At 38.5% G+C, this 15,265-nt stretch overlaps 1 protein-coding gene across 2 annotated transcripts; it reads right to left on the reverse strand.

Moving 5' to 3' along the window:
* Positions 1-6,631: 6,631 nt before the first annotated feature.
* Positions 6,632-15,265, reverse strand: LOC108267188 (C-C motif chemokine 3). Of its 2 annotated transcripts, none has more exons than XM_017471181.3 (3): positions 7,817-7,949; positions 7,304-7,415; positions 6,632-7,080 (listed from the first exon to the last, which is right to left on the reverse strand). In XM_017471181.3, the coding sequence occupies exons 1-3, from the start codon at positions 7,884-7,886 to the stop codon at positions 6,957-6,959; spliced, it is 306 nt and encodes a 101-aa protein (XP_017326670.2). In that variant the 5' UTR covers positions 7,887-7,949; the 3' UTR covers positions 6,632-6,956. The 2 variants fall into 2 exon arrangements, with proteins under 2 accessions (XP_017326670.2, XP_053537713.1); XM_053681738.1 differs by lacking the exons at positions 7,304-7,415; positions 7,817-7,949 and adding exons at positions 14,503-14,614; positions 15,015-15,265 and having other exon boundaries at positions 6,881-7,080.

The following is a 15,265-nucleotide window of genomic DNA, read 5'->3' on the forward strand; positions in this document are numbered from 1 at the left end:
CCTGTAGTATAGTGTAGTACCTGTAGTATAGTGTAGTACCTGTAGTATAGTGTAATACCTGTAGTATAGTGTAATACCTGTAGTATAGTGTAGTATCTGTAGTATAGTGTAGTACCTGTAGTATAGTGTAAAACCTGTAGTGCAGTGTTGTACCTGTAATATAGTGTAGTACCTGTAGTGCAGTGTACTACCTGTAGTATAGTGTAATACCTGTAGTATAGTGTAGTACCTGTAGTATAGTGTAGTACCTGTAGTATAGTGTAATACCTGTAGTATAGTGTAATACCTGTAGTATAGTGTAGTATCTGTAGTGCAGTGTAGTACCTGTAGTATAGTGTAAAACCTGTAGTGCAGTGTTGTACCTGTAATATAGTGTAGTACCTGTAGTGCAGTGTAGTACCTGTAGTATAGTGTAATACCTGTAGTATAGTGTTGTACCTGTAATATAGTGTAGTACCTGTAGTATAGTGTAGTACCTGTAGTATAGTGTAGTACCTGTAGTATAGTGTAATACCTGTAGTATAGTGTAGTACCTGTAGTATAGTGTAAAACCTGTAGTATAGTGTAGTACCTGTAGTATAGTGTAATACCTGTAGTATAGTGTAGTACCTGTAGTATAGTGTAGTACCTGTAGTATAGTGTAGTACCTGTAGTATAGTGTAAAACCTGTAGTGCAGTGTTGTACCTGTAATATAGTGTAGCACCTGTAGTATAGTGTAGTACCTGTAGTATAGTGTAGTACCTGTAGTATAGTGTAGCACCTGTTGTATAGTGTAGTACCTGTAGTATAGTGTAGTACCTGTAGTATAGTGTAATACCTGTAGTATAGTGTAGTACCTGTAGTATAGTGTAGTACCTGTAGTATAGTGTAAAACCTGTAGTGCAGTGTTGTACCTGTAATATAGTGTAGTACCTGTAGTATAGTGTAGCACCTGTAGTATAGTGTAGTACCTGTAGTATAGTGTAGTACCTGTAGTATAGTGTAATACCTGTTGTATAGTGTAGTACCTGTAGTATAGTGTAGTACCTGTAGTATAGTGTAGTACCTGTAGTATAGTGTAATACCTGTAGTATAGTGTAGTACCTGTAGTATAGTGTAATACCTGTAGTATAGTCTAGTACCTGTAGTATATTGTAATACCTGTAGTGCAGTGTAGTACCTGTAGTATAGTGTAGTACCTGTAGTGCAGTGTAGTACCTGTAGTATAGTGTAATACCTGTAGTATAGTGTAATACCTGTAGTATAGTGTAGTACCTGTAGTATAGTGTAATACCTGTAGTATAGTGTAATACCTGTAGTATAGTCTAGTACCTGTAGTATATTGTAATACCTGTAGTGCAGTGTAATACCTGTAGTATAGTGTAGTACCTGTAGTGCAGTGTAGTACCTGTAGTATAGTGTAATACCTGTAGTATAGTGTAGTACCTGTAGTATAGTGTAATACCTGTAGTATAGTCTAGTACCTGTAGTATATTGTAATACCTGTAGTGCAGTGTAGTACCTGTAGTATAGTGTAGTACCTGTAGTGCAGTGTAGTACCTGTAGTATAGTGTAATACCTGTAGTATAGTGTAGTACCTGTAGTATAGTGTAATACCTGTAGTATAGTGTAATACCTGTAGTATAGTCTAGTACCTGTAGTATATTGTAATACCTGTAGTATAGTGTAATACCTGTAGTATAGTGTAGTACCTGTAGTGCAGTGTAGTACCTGTAGTATAGTGTAATACCTGTAGTATAGTGTAGTACCTGTAGTATAGTGTAATACCTGTAGTATAGTGTAATACCTGTAGTATAGTCTAGTACCTGTAGTATATTGTAATACCTGTAGTGCAGTGTAGTACCTGTAGTATAGTGTAGTACCTGTAGTGCAGTGTAGTACCTGTAGTATAGTGTAGTACCTGTAGTATAGTGTAGTACCTGTAGTGCAGTGTAGTACCTGTAGTATAGTGTAATACCTGTAGTATAGTGTAATACCTGTAGTATAGTCTAGTACCTGTAGTATATTGTAATACCTGTAGTGCAGTGTAGTACCTGTAGTATAGTGTAGTACCTGTAGTGCAGTGTAGTACCTGTAGTATAGTGTAGTACCTGTAGTATAGTGTAGTACCTGTAGTGCAGTGTAGTACCTGTAGTATAGTGTAGTACCTGTAGTATAGTGTAGTACCTGTAGTATAGTGTAATACCTGTAGTATAGTGTAGTACCTGTAGTATAGTGTAGTATCTGTAGTATAGTGTAATAGCTGTAGTATAGTGTAGTACCTGTAGTGCAGTGTAGTACCTGTAGTGCAGTGTAGTACCTGTAGTATAGTGTAGTACCTGTAGTATAGTGTAAAACCTGTAGTGCAGTGTTGTACCTGTAGTATAGTGTAGTACCTGTAGTATAGTGTAGTACCTGTAGTATAGTGTAGTATCTGTAGTATAGTGTAATACCTGTAGTATAGTGTAGTACCTGTAGTATAGTGTAATACCTGTAGTATAGTGTAATACCTGTAGTATAGTCTAGTACCTGTAGTATATTGTAATACCTGTAGTGCAGTGTAGTACCTGTAGTATAGTGTAGTACCTGTAGTGCAGTGTAGTACCTGTAGTATAGTGTAATACCTGTAGTATAGTGTAGTACCTGTAGTGCAGTGTAGTACCTGTAGTATAGTGTAATACCTGTAGTATAGTCTAGTACCTGTAGTATATTGTAATACCTGTAGTGCAGTGTAGTACCTGTAGTATAGTGTAGTACCTGTAGTGCAGTGTAGTACCTGTAGTATAGTGTAGTACCTGTAGTATAGTGTAGTACCTGTAGTGCAGTGTAGTACCTGTAGTATAGTGTAGTACCTGTAGTATAGTGTAGTACCTGTAGTATAGTGTAATACCTGTAGTATAGTGTAGTACCTGTAGTATAGTGTAGTATCTGTAGTATAGTGTAATAGCTGTAGTATAGTGTAGTACCTGTAGTGCAGTGTAGTACCTGTAGTGCAGTGTAGTACCTGTAGTATAGTGTAGTACCTGTAGTATAGTGTAAAACCTGTAGTGCAGTGTTGTACCTGTAGTATAGTGTAGTACCTGTAGTATAGTGTAGTACCTGTAGTATAGTGTAGTATCTGTAGTATAGTGTAGTACCTGTAGTATAGTGTAGTACCTGTAGTATAGTGTAGTACCTGTAGTGCAGTGTAGTACCTGTAGTGCAGTGTAGTACCTGTAGTATAGTGTAGTACCTGTAGTATAGTGTAAAACCTGTAGTGCAGTGTTGTACCTGTAGTATAGTGTAGTACCTGTAGTATAGTGTAGTACCTGTAGTATAGTGTAGTATCTGTAGTATAGTGTAATAGCTGTAGTATAGTGTAGTACCTGTAGTGCAGTGTAGTACCTGTAGTTCAGTGTAGTACCTGTAGTATAGTGTAGTACCTGTAGTATAGTGTAGTACCTGTAATACAGCTCACACAAACACACAGTTGTTGCAAACCTTTATCATTTATACCATCTTCTTAGGTTGCCCATGTCACCCCATGTCGTTTTCTCCATCTGATAAGGAACTTTTTCAAGCATTACAAGTATTACATTTAAAAATCATGAAGCTTCACTACAAATCTGAGAGCTGAGAGTATATCACCGCCCACCTCATGACCTGTTGAAGTCTGTAATCCAACCTGTTTTCTAAATGTAAAAAGTCTTGTGGATTGTAATTAATTTGAATAGGTTGAAATGTTCAGGGGGAAAAGAGCTGGCCTGTGTTATTCCACTAGGACCGGCTCGTCAAAGTATTTCAGCAGACTTAAAGCGCCTCTATTATGCTATATAAAAGTGCCTAATTTTGTTTTAGAGCTCTCATACATGAATCCAAGGTCAAACGACTCGCTCAAGGATCCGTTCCCTCTAGACTCCTCCTTTCAGATAGCCTGTTCTGCTCTGATTGGTCAGATGTCCAAGTCTGTTGTGATTGGTCTACCAGTTACAGCTCGTGTAGGAAAGGAAACGCCCACTACCATATCTGAATTTCAGTTCAGGAATAATGTCGTGGGTTTTTCCCTACCAGTTTGACTTCGAGTCCGATAATGATGCATCGGAAGATCAACCCGAGCCAAAATCACAAGCACGACAAGAACAGGACGTCTCAGCGGTAAGTTTATATGTAGTTTGTAAATAACGTGAGTTAGCCGGTTAGCAGAGGCTAACAGCTGTGCACTGGCTGTACACCTATACAACACAAAACCTCGCATTTGGAACACTCGGTAGAAAATATATAAATAAATAAATAATCATACTTACAGGTTGTGATCCAGAGGTGCAAGATGGTCCAAATAAAGTGGGTACGACCCCGTCTTTAACGAATAATCGTTTCACAAATCCCACGTCGACTTCAGCTGGATTTGAGAAGCAGTGTTCAGTGAAATGACGGGAAAACGAACGAAGGTCGGAGTTGAACTGCTGTGGTATCGTTTTAAAATGAATTCTAAACACTGACGCTGTACAACCTCATCCTTTGGGAATCATCCTTTTATCCAATCACATGCATTTATGCAAATTATTTACAGCGGAACAAGAGACTCACTATATCGCGTGAGAAAATCACTTTTTAAAAATGTATTTTATATCCTTTCGGAGCTGATTGGTGAAGTGATGAGTTGGATTGACTGAAAAAGAAAGAGAAGTTGACGATGACAACAGAGTGTTGAAGGATGAATGGACAGAGGAGTAGGTTTATTCTCATTTATTCTCCTCCATTCAAGCTCAAACCTGAAGTGTTTCATCAAGTGAAGCTCCAACACCGAATCACACACCACTTCAAACTGACTCCTCACACAATTCAGGTCCGAGATCAAACAACATACACCTCAGTTCAGTATAAAGCAGCAGCGGAGTGTTATTTAAATAGTAACGGGTAAAACAAAGCAATAAACTCAGGACCATAACCTCCACTAATCACAAATTGTGTTAATGACGTCACAATTGTTGCTTCAATCACCACATTCACCACATTTCTACTCATGGAAGAGATTTTAGACGTAGCCCCATCATCACAACACCAACTAACGGAAGATCTTCTGGAAGAACTGCATTCAGTTTATGGACACCTGACCATCACACTCATATGTGCTTGTTGAACATCCCGTTCCAGATTTATTCCCCTTTGTTGTTATAATGTGCTCCACTCTTTGGGGAAGGCTTTCCACTGGATTTTAGGGCGTGGCTGTGGGGATTTTGGGGCGTGGCTGTGGGGATTAGTGTTCATTCAGCTACAAGAGCGTTAGTGAAGTTGAGGTCAGGCGCTGATGTTGATGTGAGGAGGCTCCAGTTCCAGTTCATCCTAAAGGTGTTCAGTGGGGTTGAGGTCAGGGATCTGTGCAGGACACTCGAGTTCTTCGAGTTCTTCTTCCAACCTTCACACACCACGTCTTCATGGAGCTCACTTTGTGCACATTGGGAACGGGTTCCGGCCTCTGAGTTCCAGTGAAGAGAAACTGTAAAGCTACAGCATACAAAGATGTTCTATACAACTGTGTGCTTGTAAACATTCGGAGAAGGCCCACATATGGGTTTGATGGTCGGGTGTCCGTATACTTTTGGCCATATTGTGTATTTCAGCGGTGTGTAGAATTAATGCAAAGGTGTATTGAAGCTGAATCTATTCTAGCGGATTGTGATGGCTAAATAAAACCTTTTATGTTTGTTTCTGTGTTAAATGTCACTGGTCTGTATTATTTAGTGACTGTCACGTCTTTTTCCTAATAAATTCTCTTCCATCTATCCTGCTGCATTAATACCAATGGACTGCAGGTGGCACCAGGTTAACAAGACAAACACACATTTTTAATATTATGGCTGATCTGTGTATTTGCTAATATAACTGTTAAATTCAGTTAAAGTGTTTAAAAAAAACTTTTAAACTAAATTGTTAAGGTATTTTTTTTAATCAAAGACAATTAAGAAACTATCAAATAGAGGCATGAATTAGCCACGTTTATTTGAACAACTTTTGCAATTTGATATATCATAAGGATAAACACTTCAAATAAATATCTGAATACATTAAAATGTTTAACCAGTTAATAATTATGTGTTACGTGTGTTCCATTATAACAGTCTAGCCGACTTAATATCTGATAAACAGCTCACATTCTCTGATGAGTAATTAAGGAATAAAACTCTGTGTGTGGTGCTGTTACAGTAAAATAATCAGTAATGAAGCAGAGCTACTGTAACCACCCTGAAATGGATCCCGAAACACATCCCAAAACCTTTTATTCCTTTTATATCACAGCAATTTCCCAATTATAATTGTGTATTTATTAAAGTATGACATGTCATACTTTTTATCCATTTATAGTTACATTTAATTTTACGTATTGTCTGCCAAACATGTTAATTACTGCGCACTGTACAAGTCCCTGTGAATAAGCTGTTACTGTTATTATTATTATTATTATTATTATTATTATTATTATTATTATTATTGCAAGATATAAGCGTACTATTTCACTTATTATTTTATTTAGATATTTATTCAGATAACTGTTTTAATTTTTGCTATCGAAGATGTGACTTGAACATTTGAATGTCTTTCAACATAACCCACATGGTTTCCTTTTAAAATGTGAAAGAAAGAAAGATAAAAAACAGAAACAAAGCCAGAGTGTGTAAATAAAAAAAGTCCTTTAATGTATATAAGATTTATATAAAAACGACTTCATGCCCACAAGCCACACATTAATTGAGGTAAATATTGTTAGACTGCTTCAAGCTAAAGTTTATGATGGAATATGATTCATAATAATAATAAAGCATTATTCTGCCTGTCTAAATACAGCAAATTTTATATATATATATATATATATATATATATATATATATATATATATATATATATATATATATATATGTATGTATGTATGTATGTATGTATGTATGTATGTATGTATATAAATAGTATTATATATATTGTGCATTAACAGAGAGAGGATTTAACGGCTCGATTGAGGTTGGATCAGCTCTGAAAAAAAGCGCAGGTCAATATTCTTCATGTGATTCTTCACCCACAGATCTCCAGGGTCTGCACACACACGACGACCATTGTTTAGGGTAAAACTGTAGAGGAGAGGAGATATATATCAGTGTCAAATTAACACTCACACGTCCCAAACCTCCAACATTATGACTTTAAATGTCATAAATTTCAAATACTATCAAGGTCATTTAGAATTATATTCTATTAAATTTAAATGATATTTTATATTACGATGAAATAATGATTGATATAGAGAAAAATTCTTATTATTTATTAAAATGAAAGAAGGGGTTGAAAACTTACACGATTCCAGCTTTTGTACAGTCAAGCCGAGTTTCTTTATACCCCTTAATCACTCGTAGAGGGATTTTATTCGTCTGGAATTTGAAACAGCATGATTCTGGTGTTTTTGCATCTGCAGGGGGAAAAATCATTACTGAATCAGTCATGGCTTTGTAAACATGAGGTGATTTTATATCTGGTAAGAGATGCTGCCTGGTGTATATTTAAATGAAACCATGGTGCTGATGTTCTTTAATAAATGAAAGGAAAACAATCATCTTCATGGTTGTCAGTCAGTATTTTACTGTAACAGCACGACAAACACACAGTGGTTTATTAACTCTGGTTATTCTCAGCAGCCTGGTCGTCTTCAGCATCATTATAAACCAGAGGAGTGTTAGTGAGTAATGACTCCGGTCTAGACGTTTTAGCGTTCTACTACAAGTCAACTATCTTACTAGTGTCTACTTAGTGCAGATAATAATATGTACAAAGCGACATGTTATAAAGTTGAAAAGGTGAACTTTATCTTACTATTGGCCTCTGTGAAGGACTGAAGGCAGCCGAGAACCAGCAGAACCAGCAGGAGAGAACCGGAGGACATGACCGCTGATGGTGATGACGACGTGAACAGAAGCGTATTAATGCAGATATCACTTCAGCACTGGTCTTATAAGCTGATAAGAGGACGTGGGGGGATGTGGTTTGAGTGAGGGGCAGTTCGTAGGTGACAAAGCGTTTCACTTTGACTCAGACAGATCTAAAGAGCACCTCTTCCACAGGAAACCTGACTGCGGTTTTCACCTAAAACGCGAAAGATCTGATCAGCGCTCAGCACCTCACGGCCAAACTCCCATCTGTGTTAAATTAAATACGTAGAAATAAGTGCAGCTTCACTGGAGTTAAACAGTGAGGATTAACCAACACAATACACAAGAGACTAACAATCATTATTATTATTATTCACCGTGCCTAATTATTACCAGCAGGGCCTGTAGTTGTTTACTCCCCTGACTGGGTTTCTAGTGTGAAGTGCTAATGCACAATATTCTTATTTATTTATTTATTTATTTATTTATTTATTTATTTATGAAGTTAGACTGAAAAGACAGCAGAATAAATGTATTTTTAAAATGTCATTTAAATGAGTGAAATGAAATGATTTACATGAATAAGACAGCGAGTGCTGTGAGGGAAAAAAATGCACAAAGTTGTTTGTTTTGTGGTGAACAGAAACTTGTGTTGGGGGGGATGGGGGGATTGGGGGGTAGTGGTATTCGAACTATTTTGCACATCACCACACAGCATGTTTGCACGAGTCTGTCTTTCACATGAACAGCTGGATATGGATATGAATATGGAAAGTTCAGTAAGCCACCATCTTAACCATAATGGCTAACAAATTAGATCACGAGAGTTCACCTAAAATTTCAGAGGCCATGTTATAGACAATTCCATGTTTACAAACGGTCCAGATGAGTGATTAACATAATAACTCCAACTGCTGTTGTTTTCTTTGTCACAGTCATGCTTACTAACACTTTTGATCACTTTTGACTTTTCTTTAAACAATCTCTGTCATCACGCCACAAATCACACAGGAGAGCCAGCTCCATCAAACCCTTCAGATGATTCAGAATGCAGCAGCACGCCTCGTCTGCAACCAGCCCAAAATAACACACCCCTCGTCATCCCCCTGCACTGGCTTCCTGTAGCCGCCCGCATCAAATTCAAGGCCTTGATGCTCATGTACAAGACCTTGTCTGGAACAGCGCCCCCTACCTCAACTCTCTCCTGAAGGTAGTGCCTACTCAGCGTGGCTCAAGGTCCCTCTGCAGAACCTTCAAACTAACTGTTCCTCAGTGCTGGAATAAACTTCCAACCTCAATCCGGACCGCAGAATCTCTCACCATCTTCAAAAAACAGCTAAAGACCCACCTCTTCTGTGAGCACCTAACTAATCCCTAAAACACCAACCCAACATTATCTTATGGCTCTTACACCTCGACTCTGCGCACGTTGCTTCTCTGTAACTCAATTATAAATCTTAGTATAGTACAGTAGCACTACTTGTATTGTTCTGCGCTTGATATATCACTTTGCTTGTATTTCCTTATTTGTAAGTCGCTTTGGATGAAAGAGTCTGCTAAATGAATAAATGTAAATGTAAATAAAGAATCTCTCCTTTTAAATATATAAATATTTACTCAATAACGTATGACTCGATAAACTGATACAGAAGATCTGCTACAGAAGCCACAGTTCCAGAAGGTTCATGTTTCGAGCTGCTAAACTACAAAGGTTTTGTCATCTCCTTGTTTGAGTGAAATAACTGAAACACTTTGCTGGCTCTGCATCCGGACCACAGTCCTCCAGTCGACGAGTCCTGAACTGCTGCTCAGTGATTAAGGCCTTGAGCTACTGATCATGGAGTCCTGAGTTTAAATCCCTGTGCTGCCAAACTGCCCCTGCTGGGCCTTTAAGCAAAAACTATACATCTCTGGGTGCGTCTGCAAGGCGGCCATTTTAAGTTCGGTCTCAATTGCAAAATCCTTCCGTTCGATCCCTAAAAAAATCCCACAATGCACCGCAAAAACCAAGGAGCGTCGATGCTCACGATGTTCCCTTACTGTAAATGACACGACGTCATGTTTTCAGAAGCCTCTCAGCTCGAAATAAATGGCGTTGTTGTAGCTCTGAAATGATTCCTCACGTTAGTGTAGGCGTTTTTAACTTCATTTGACATTCTATATACGGTTTGTTTAAGTCTAACGATTTTTTTAACCGTTTTAATCGATTTTTGTAGTCTAACGATCTAAGTTTAATGTTGTTGTTTTAAATCCACTAGCTAGCCTACGATCCTGCTGGAAGTACTGTGATAGAAATCCGTGTGATTAATTTAACAAATTGATATGACATATAAAATGTGATGTACATGGTCATGTCACCGGAAATTCAGTTATCAATGTCCCAGTGTGTCGTGAGACGGGGTCCTTAACCGTGCCGCAACTCCTGTACGTAATGGTGGAGAGATTATGTGTTTGGGATGTCCGTCCGTCTGTCCGAGATTCTTGTTAGCGTGATATATCAAGAACGAGTGGCTCAATGCTTTTAGGATTTATATGGAAATATTCATGCAGCCAGGAGATGAACTGACTAGGTGTTGGAATCGAGCCATACAGGGTCAAGGTCAGAGCAAGGTCAAATGTTTGAAATCGTTTTTCTTCAATAGCTTCCTCCATGGTTGAATTATATTTTAAGGTGTTTTTCCACCCTGGTGTACAGGTCAGTATTTAGTCATTAGTAGGACTGGATGTGATGGTGGAGGTGGAGGTGGTGGTGGAGGTGCAGGTCTCTTCTGCATCAGTGCAGTTGGAGTCGTGTTCCACTTGTTCACGGCGTACTCACTTCCCCAACAGGGTTTTTATCTGATGGTTCTTTCAGGCCCTGACGTCTACAGTAAACCAGCATGTGGATGTTTTTTTTTATTGATAAAGCACTTTTGATACGTTGCTCTGGATGAGGCATCTGCTAAAAGCTGTAAATGTAAATGTACGAACCGTAGCACTCAAGTGCTCGTACTGTTGCATCCTGTCTCATGTGTAAGTCGCTTTGGAGAATAAAAGCATCGGTTAATGTAAATGTTGGGGGTTTTTTTTTCAAATTCAGCAAATGTAGACATATAACCTGCTAACAATTAGAGGTTATTATATGTTGTATAACATTTTCGGAAGAAATGGATTTACGTACATTTTGTTTCAACAGTGTTTAGTCTGCGTTTTCGGTCGGGGGGGGGGGGGGGGGGGGGGGTGATATTAAAAGGGAAGTGTGTGGTAAAGGGGCTGTGTTGAATAAACCCATGACCTAATTCACTTCCTGTCCACCCCTCCTCCTCTCTTCCCTTACTCTGTATTTCCATTTCCATAAACCTCTTACGCTCCACTCTTTAACACATTGACCACTACGTGTGTGTGTCTGTGTGTATCTGTGTGTGTGCGTGTGTTTACGTGCATGTGTGTGTGTGTGTGTGTGTGTGTGCTCTCCATACATCCTGAACAGCAGCGCCCTCAGTGGTGGTCTCATGCAGTAAAAATGACCATGACCTCTGACCTCTGTGTTCTCCTTGAACTGAAGAACTAAGAACTCGAGGAAGTTCTCAAAATGGGGATACATTTCAAATGAGTCCCTGTGCCTGAGCTGTTACTATAGAAACGATAACGTACTAGAGTGAGCGCATTAATATAAATAAATCTGTGATTTGCAGCTGCACTTCTGTCAGAGCCGCTGTTACAGGAAATTAATCAACACTTTCTGACCAATCAGAATCCAGAACTCAGCGGGTTTAAATGTTACTAGTTGTTCAAGCTCTAAGACGTCTCCAACATTCAGAAAAACCATTCCTGCAACATTCTAAGAACATCTGCTGTAATAAAGCTCTCTGACTGAATGTTCCCAGCTATATAAACAATAACATTACAGATGTTTGTCAGTACTGTAGGATGCAGCAATGATGCATGATAAATAGTATAAAGATCGTTCTCAGAACATTCAGAAAACTCGAGGGAGGGAACATTGTTGGAACATAAATGGTTCTAGATCTGTTCTGCTAATCGAACGTTGTTAGAAAAAAATAATAATTATAATAATGAGAGCAGCTAACGTAGCTCTCTTGATACCATTAAGACTTTATGCAGTTTAATTTAAATTTAAGTTTCGAATCATTAATTGAATAGATATTTAACAGTCTGTCATGTCTTAAGGAAGGAGGTATAACAAATTAGCTGTAACTCAAATTTGAAAGTAAATAATGGGTGGATGGTGGGTGTAGAACATAACAGACACGACAGTCGTCATAACAGATGTGTCGTGACGTTATTATCTAACATTATTAGCAGATACACAGATCAGCCATAACATTAAAACCACCTGCCTAATATTGTGTAGGTCCTCCTCTCCTTGTGGCCCCAAAACAGCTCTGACCTGTCGAGGCCTGGACTCCACAAGACCTCTGAAGGTGTGCTGTGGTATCTGGCACCAAGACATTAGAAGCAGATCCTTTAAGTCCTGTAAGTTGCGAGGTGGGACCTCCGTGGATCGGACTTGTTTGTCCAGAACATCCCACAGACGCTCGATCGGATTGAGCTCTGGGGAATTTGGAGGCCGAGTCAACTCCTTGAACGCTTTGTCATGTTCCTCAAACCGTTCCTGAAGAGTTTTTGCAGTATTTAGGTAGGTGGTACGTGTCAAAGTAACATCCACATGAATGCCAGAACCCAAGGTTTCCCAGCAGAACATTACCCAGAGCATCACATTCACATTTACATTTATTCATTTAGCAGACGCTTTTATCCAAAGAGACTTACAAATGAGGAAATACAAGCAAAGCGATACATCAAGCAGAGAACAACACAAGCATCACAACAACTCGCATTCTTCCCATAGTGCACCCTGGTGCCATCTCTTCCCCAGATAAGTGACACACACGCACCCGGCCTCCACGTAACATAAAAGAAAATATGATTCATCAGACCAGACCACCTTCTTCCACTGCTCCATGGTCCAGTTCTGATGTCCATTGTAGGAGATTTTGGAGGTGTACAGGAGGTCAGCATGGACACTCTGACTGCTCTGCAGTTACGCAGCTCCATACACAATAAGCTGTGATGCTCTGTGTGTTCTGACTCCTTTCTATCAGATCCAGCATGAACTTTTTCAGCAGTTTGTGCTGCAGTAGATCTTCTGTGGGATCGGACCAGACGGGATAGCCTTCAAAAAAGTTGACAGTGAAAACAAAGTGTTTATAGCTGTTTGTACAGAAAAGTGTACATCAAGTTCTGAAGAAGTTCCTCATCCGTTCAGAGCCAAAAGCAGCATCACTACGAATACAACACAGTCTAATCATAGCCAGTCACTTATCTGACGCTTTGTAAACAAGGAATTTTATGTAACTGAACCTTTACAAACTTTAGCTGGATCCCAGGCTGTTACTTAACCTTCAGGATCCACACTGTCTCCCTGTTCATGTAAAAAACAGACGCATTTAAATGCACCTGTGCGTTATATCTGTGCTACATAGCATGCTAATGTCTTTTGCATTACCGCTTCACCCCCTCCCCACATAAACAATACTTTCTGTACTGCTGTCATTGTTTTTCTCACACAATGCCCTGCAGTCTTTCTCTCTCACACCTTCAGTCTTATTCGTGAAAATAGTTTTCAGTTTCAGTTTTCACTTAAGCACGGGGAGAACATGCGAGTGCCGTGCACACAGGGTAGAGGCGGGATTCGAAACCCCCAACCCTGGAAGTGACAGGCAAACTTGCTAATCGCTAAGCCATTGTACCCCCCTCACCAGTCATGTTACAAACCAGTGAACATGATATTTTACTTATTTCATTTATATAATTACTGCGAACTTTTCTAATTGTTCCTGTCAAAAATGTGACATTTCAATGACTTTTAACATAACCAATTTCCTTTACAAAAAACAAAACAAAAACAAAGCCATAATGTGTAATTAAAAGTCCTTTAATGTATATAAGATAAAACGACTTCATGACCACAAGCCATAGATTAACTGAGATAAATAATGCTAGACTGCTTCAGTCAAGAGTTTATGATTAAATATGATTCATAATAATTATTTTTTTAAAAAGATTTATTCCTCCTGTCCAAATACAGCAAATGAAATGTAAAAAAGTACATTTTGTTAAAAAAAAAATGTACTTGTTATTAACAGAGAGAGGATTTAATGTTTCTTTTGAGGTGTGATCGGCTCTGAAAAAAAGCGCAGGTCAATTTTCTTCATGCGATCCTTCACCCACAGAAGTCCAGGGTCTGCACACACACGACGACCATTGTTTAGGATAAACCTGTAGAGGAGAGGAGATATATATATATATATATATATATATATATATATATATATATATATATATATATATATATATATATGTGTGTGTGTGTGTGTGTGTGTGTGTGTGTGTGTGTGTGTGTGTGTGTGTCAGTGTAAAACTATCATCCAAACAGAAAATCTAACACACTCACACGTCCCAAACCTCTAACATTATTTAAACTTTTATTATAATACATTTTTAATACTATCGATTTAAAATTATATTCTATAAATTTATATAATATGTATAATCATAAAATAACGATTGATATGTGGAAACAATTCTTATTATTTATTAAAATGAAACAAGGGGTTGAAAACTTACATGATTCCAGCTTCTGTACAGTCAGTCCGAGTTTCTTTATACCTCTTAATCAGTCGTAGAGGGATTTTCTGCGTCTGGAATTTGAAACAGCATGGTTCTGGTGTTTTTGCATCTGCAGGGGGAAAATCATTACTGAATCAGTCATGGCTTTGTAAACATGAGGTGATTTTATATCTGGTAAGAGATGCTGCCTGGTGTATATTTAAATGAAACCATGGTGCTGATGTTCTTTAATAAATGAAAGGAAAACAATCATCTTCATGGTTGTCAGTCAGTATTTTACTGTAACAGCACGACAAACACACAGTGGTTTATTAACTCTGGTTATTCTCAGCAGCCTGGTCGTCTTCAGCATCATTATAAACCAGAGGAGTGTTAGTGAGTAATGACTCCGGTCTAGACGTTTTAGCGTTCTACTACAAGTCAACTATCTTACTAGTGTCTACTTAGTGCAGATAATAATATTTACAAAGCGACATGTTATAAAGTTGAAATGGTGAACTTTATCTTACGCTGGGCCTCTGTGAAGGACTGAAGGCAGCCGAGAACCAGCAGAACCAGCAGGAGAGAACCGGAGGACATGACCGCTGATGGTGATGATGATGCGGAAATAACGGCATTAATGCAGATATCACTTCAGTGAGATATTATAAACTGATAAGAGGAAAGATCTGAGCAGCGTTTCCACACTGGTGTTTACTAAAGTCCAGGGGTTTCAGTACTGCGAAGTAAAATGGGCGTTTCTGGAGGCGTGGCGAACACG

Source organism: Ictalurus punctatus, chromosome 7 (assembly GCF_001660625.3).
Source record: "Ictalurus punctatus breed USDA103 chromosome 7, Coco_2.0, whole genome shotgun sequence".
NCBI lineage: Eukaryota > Metazoa > Chordata > Actinopteri > Siluriformes > Ictaluridae > Ictalurus > Ictalurus punctatus.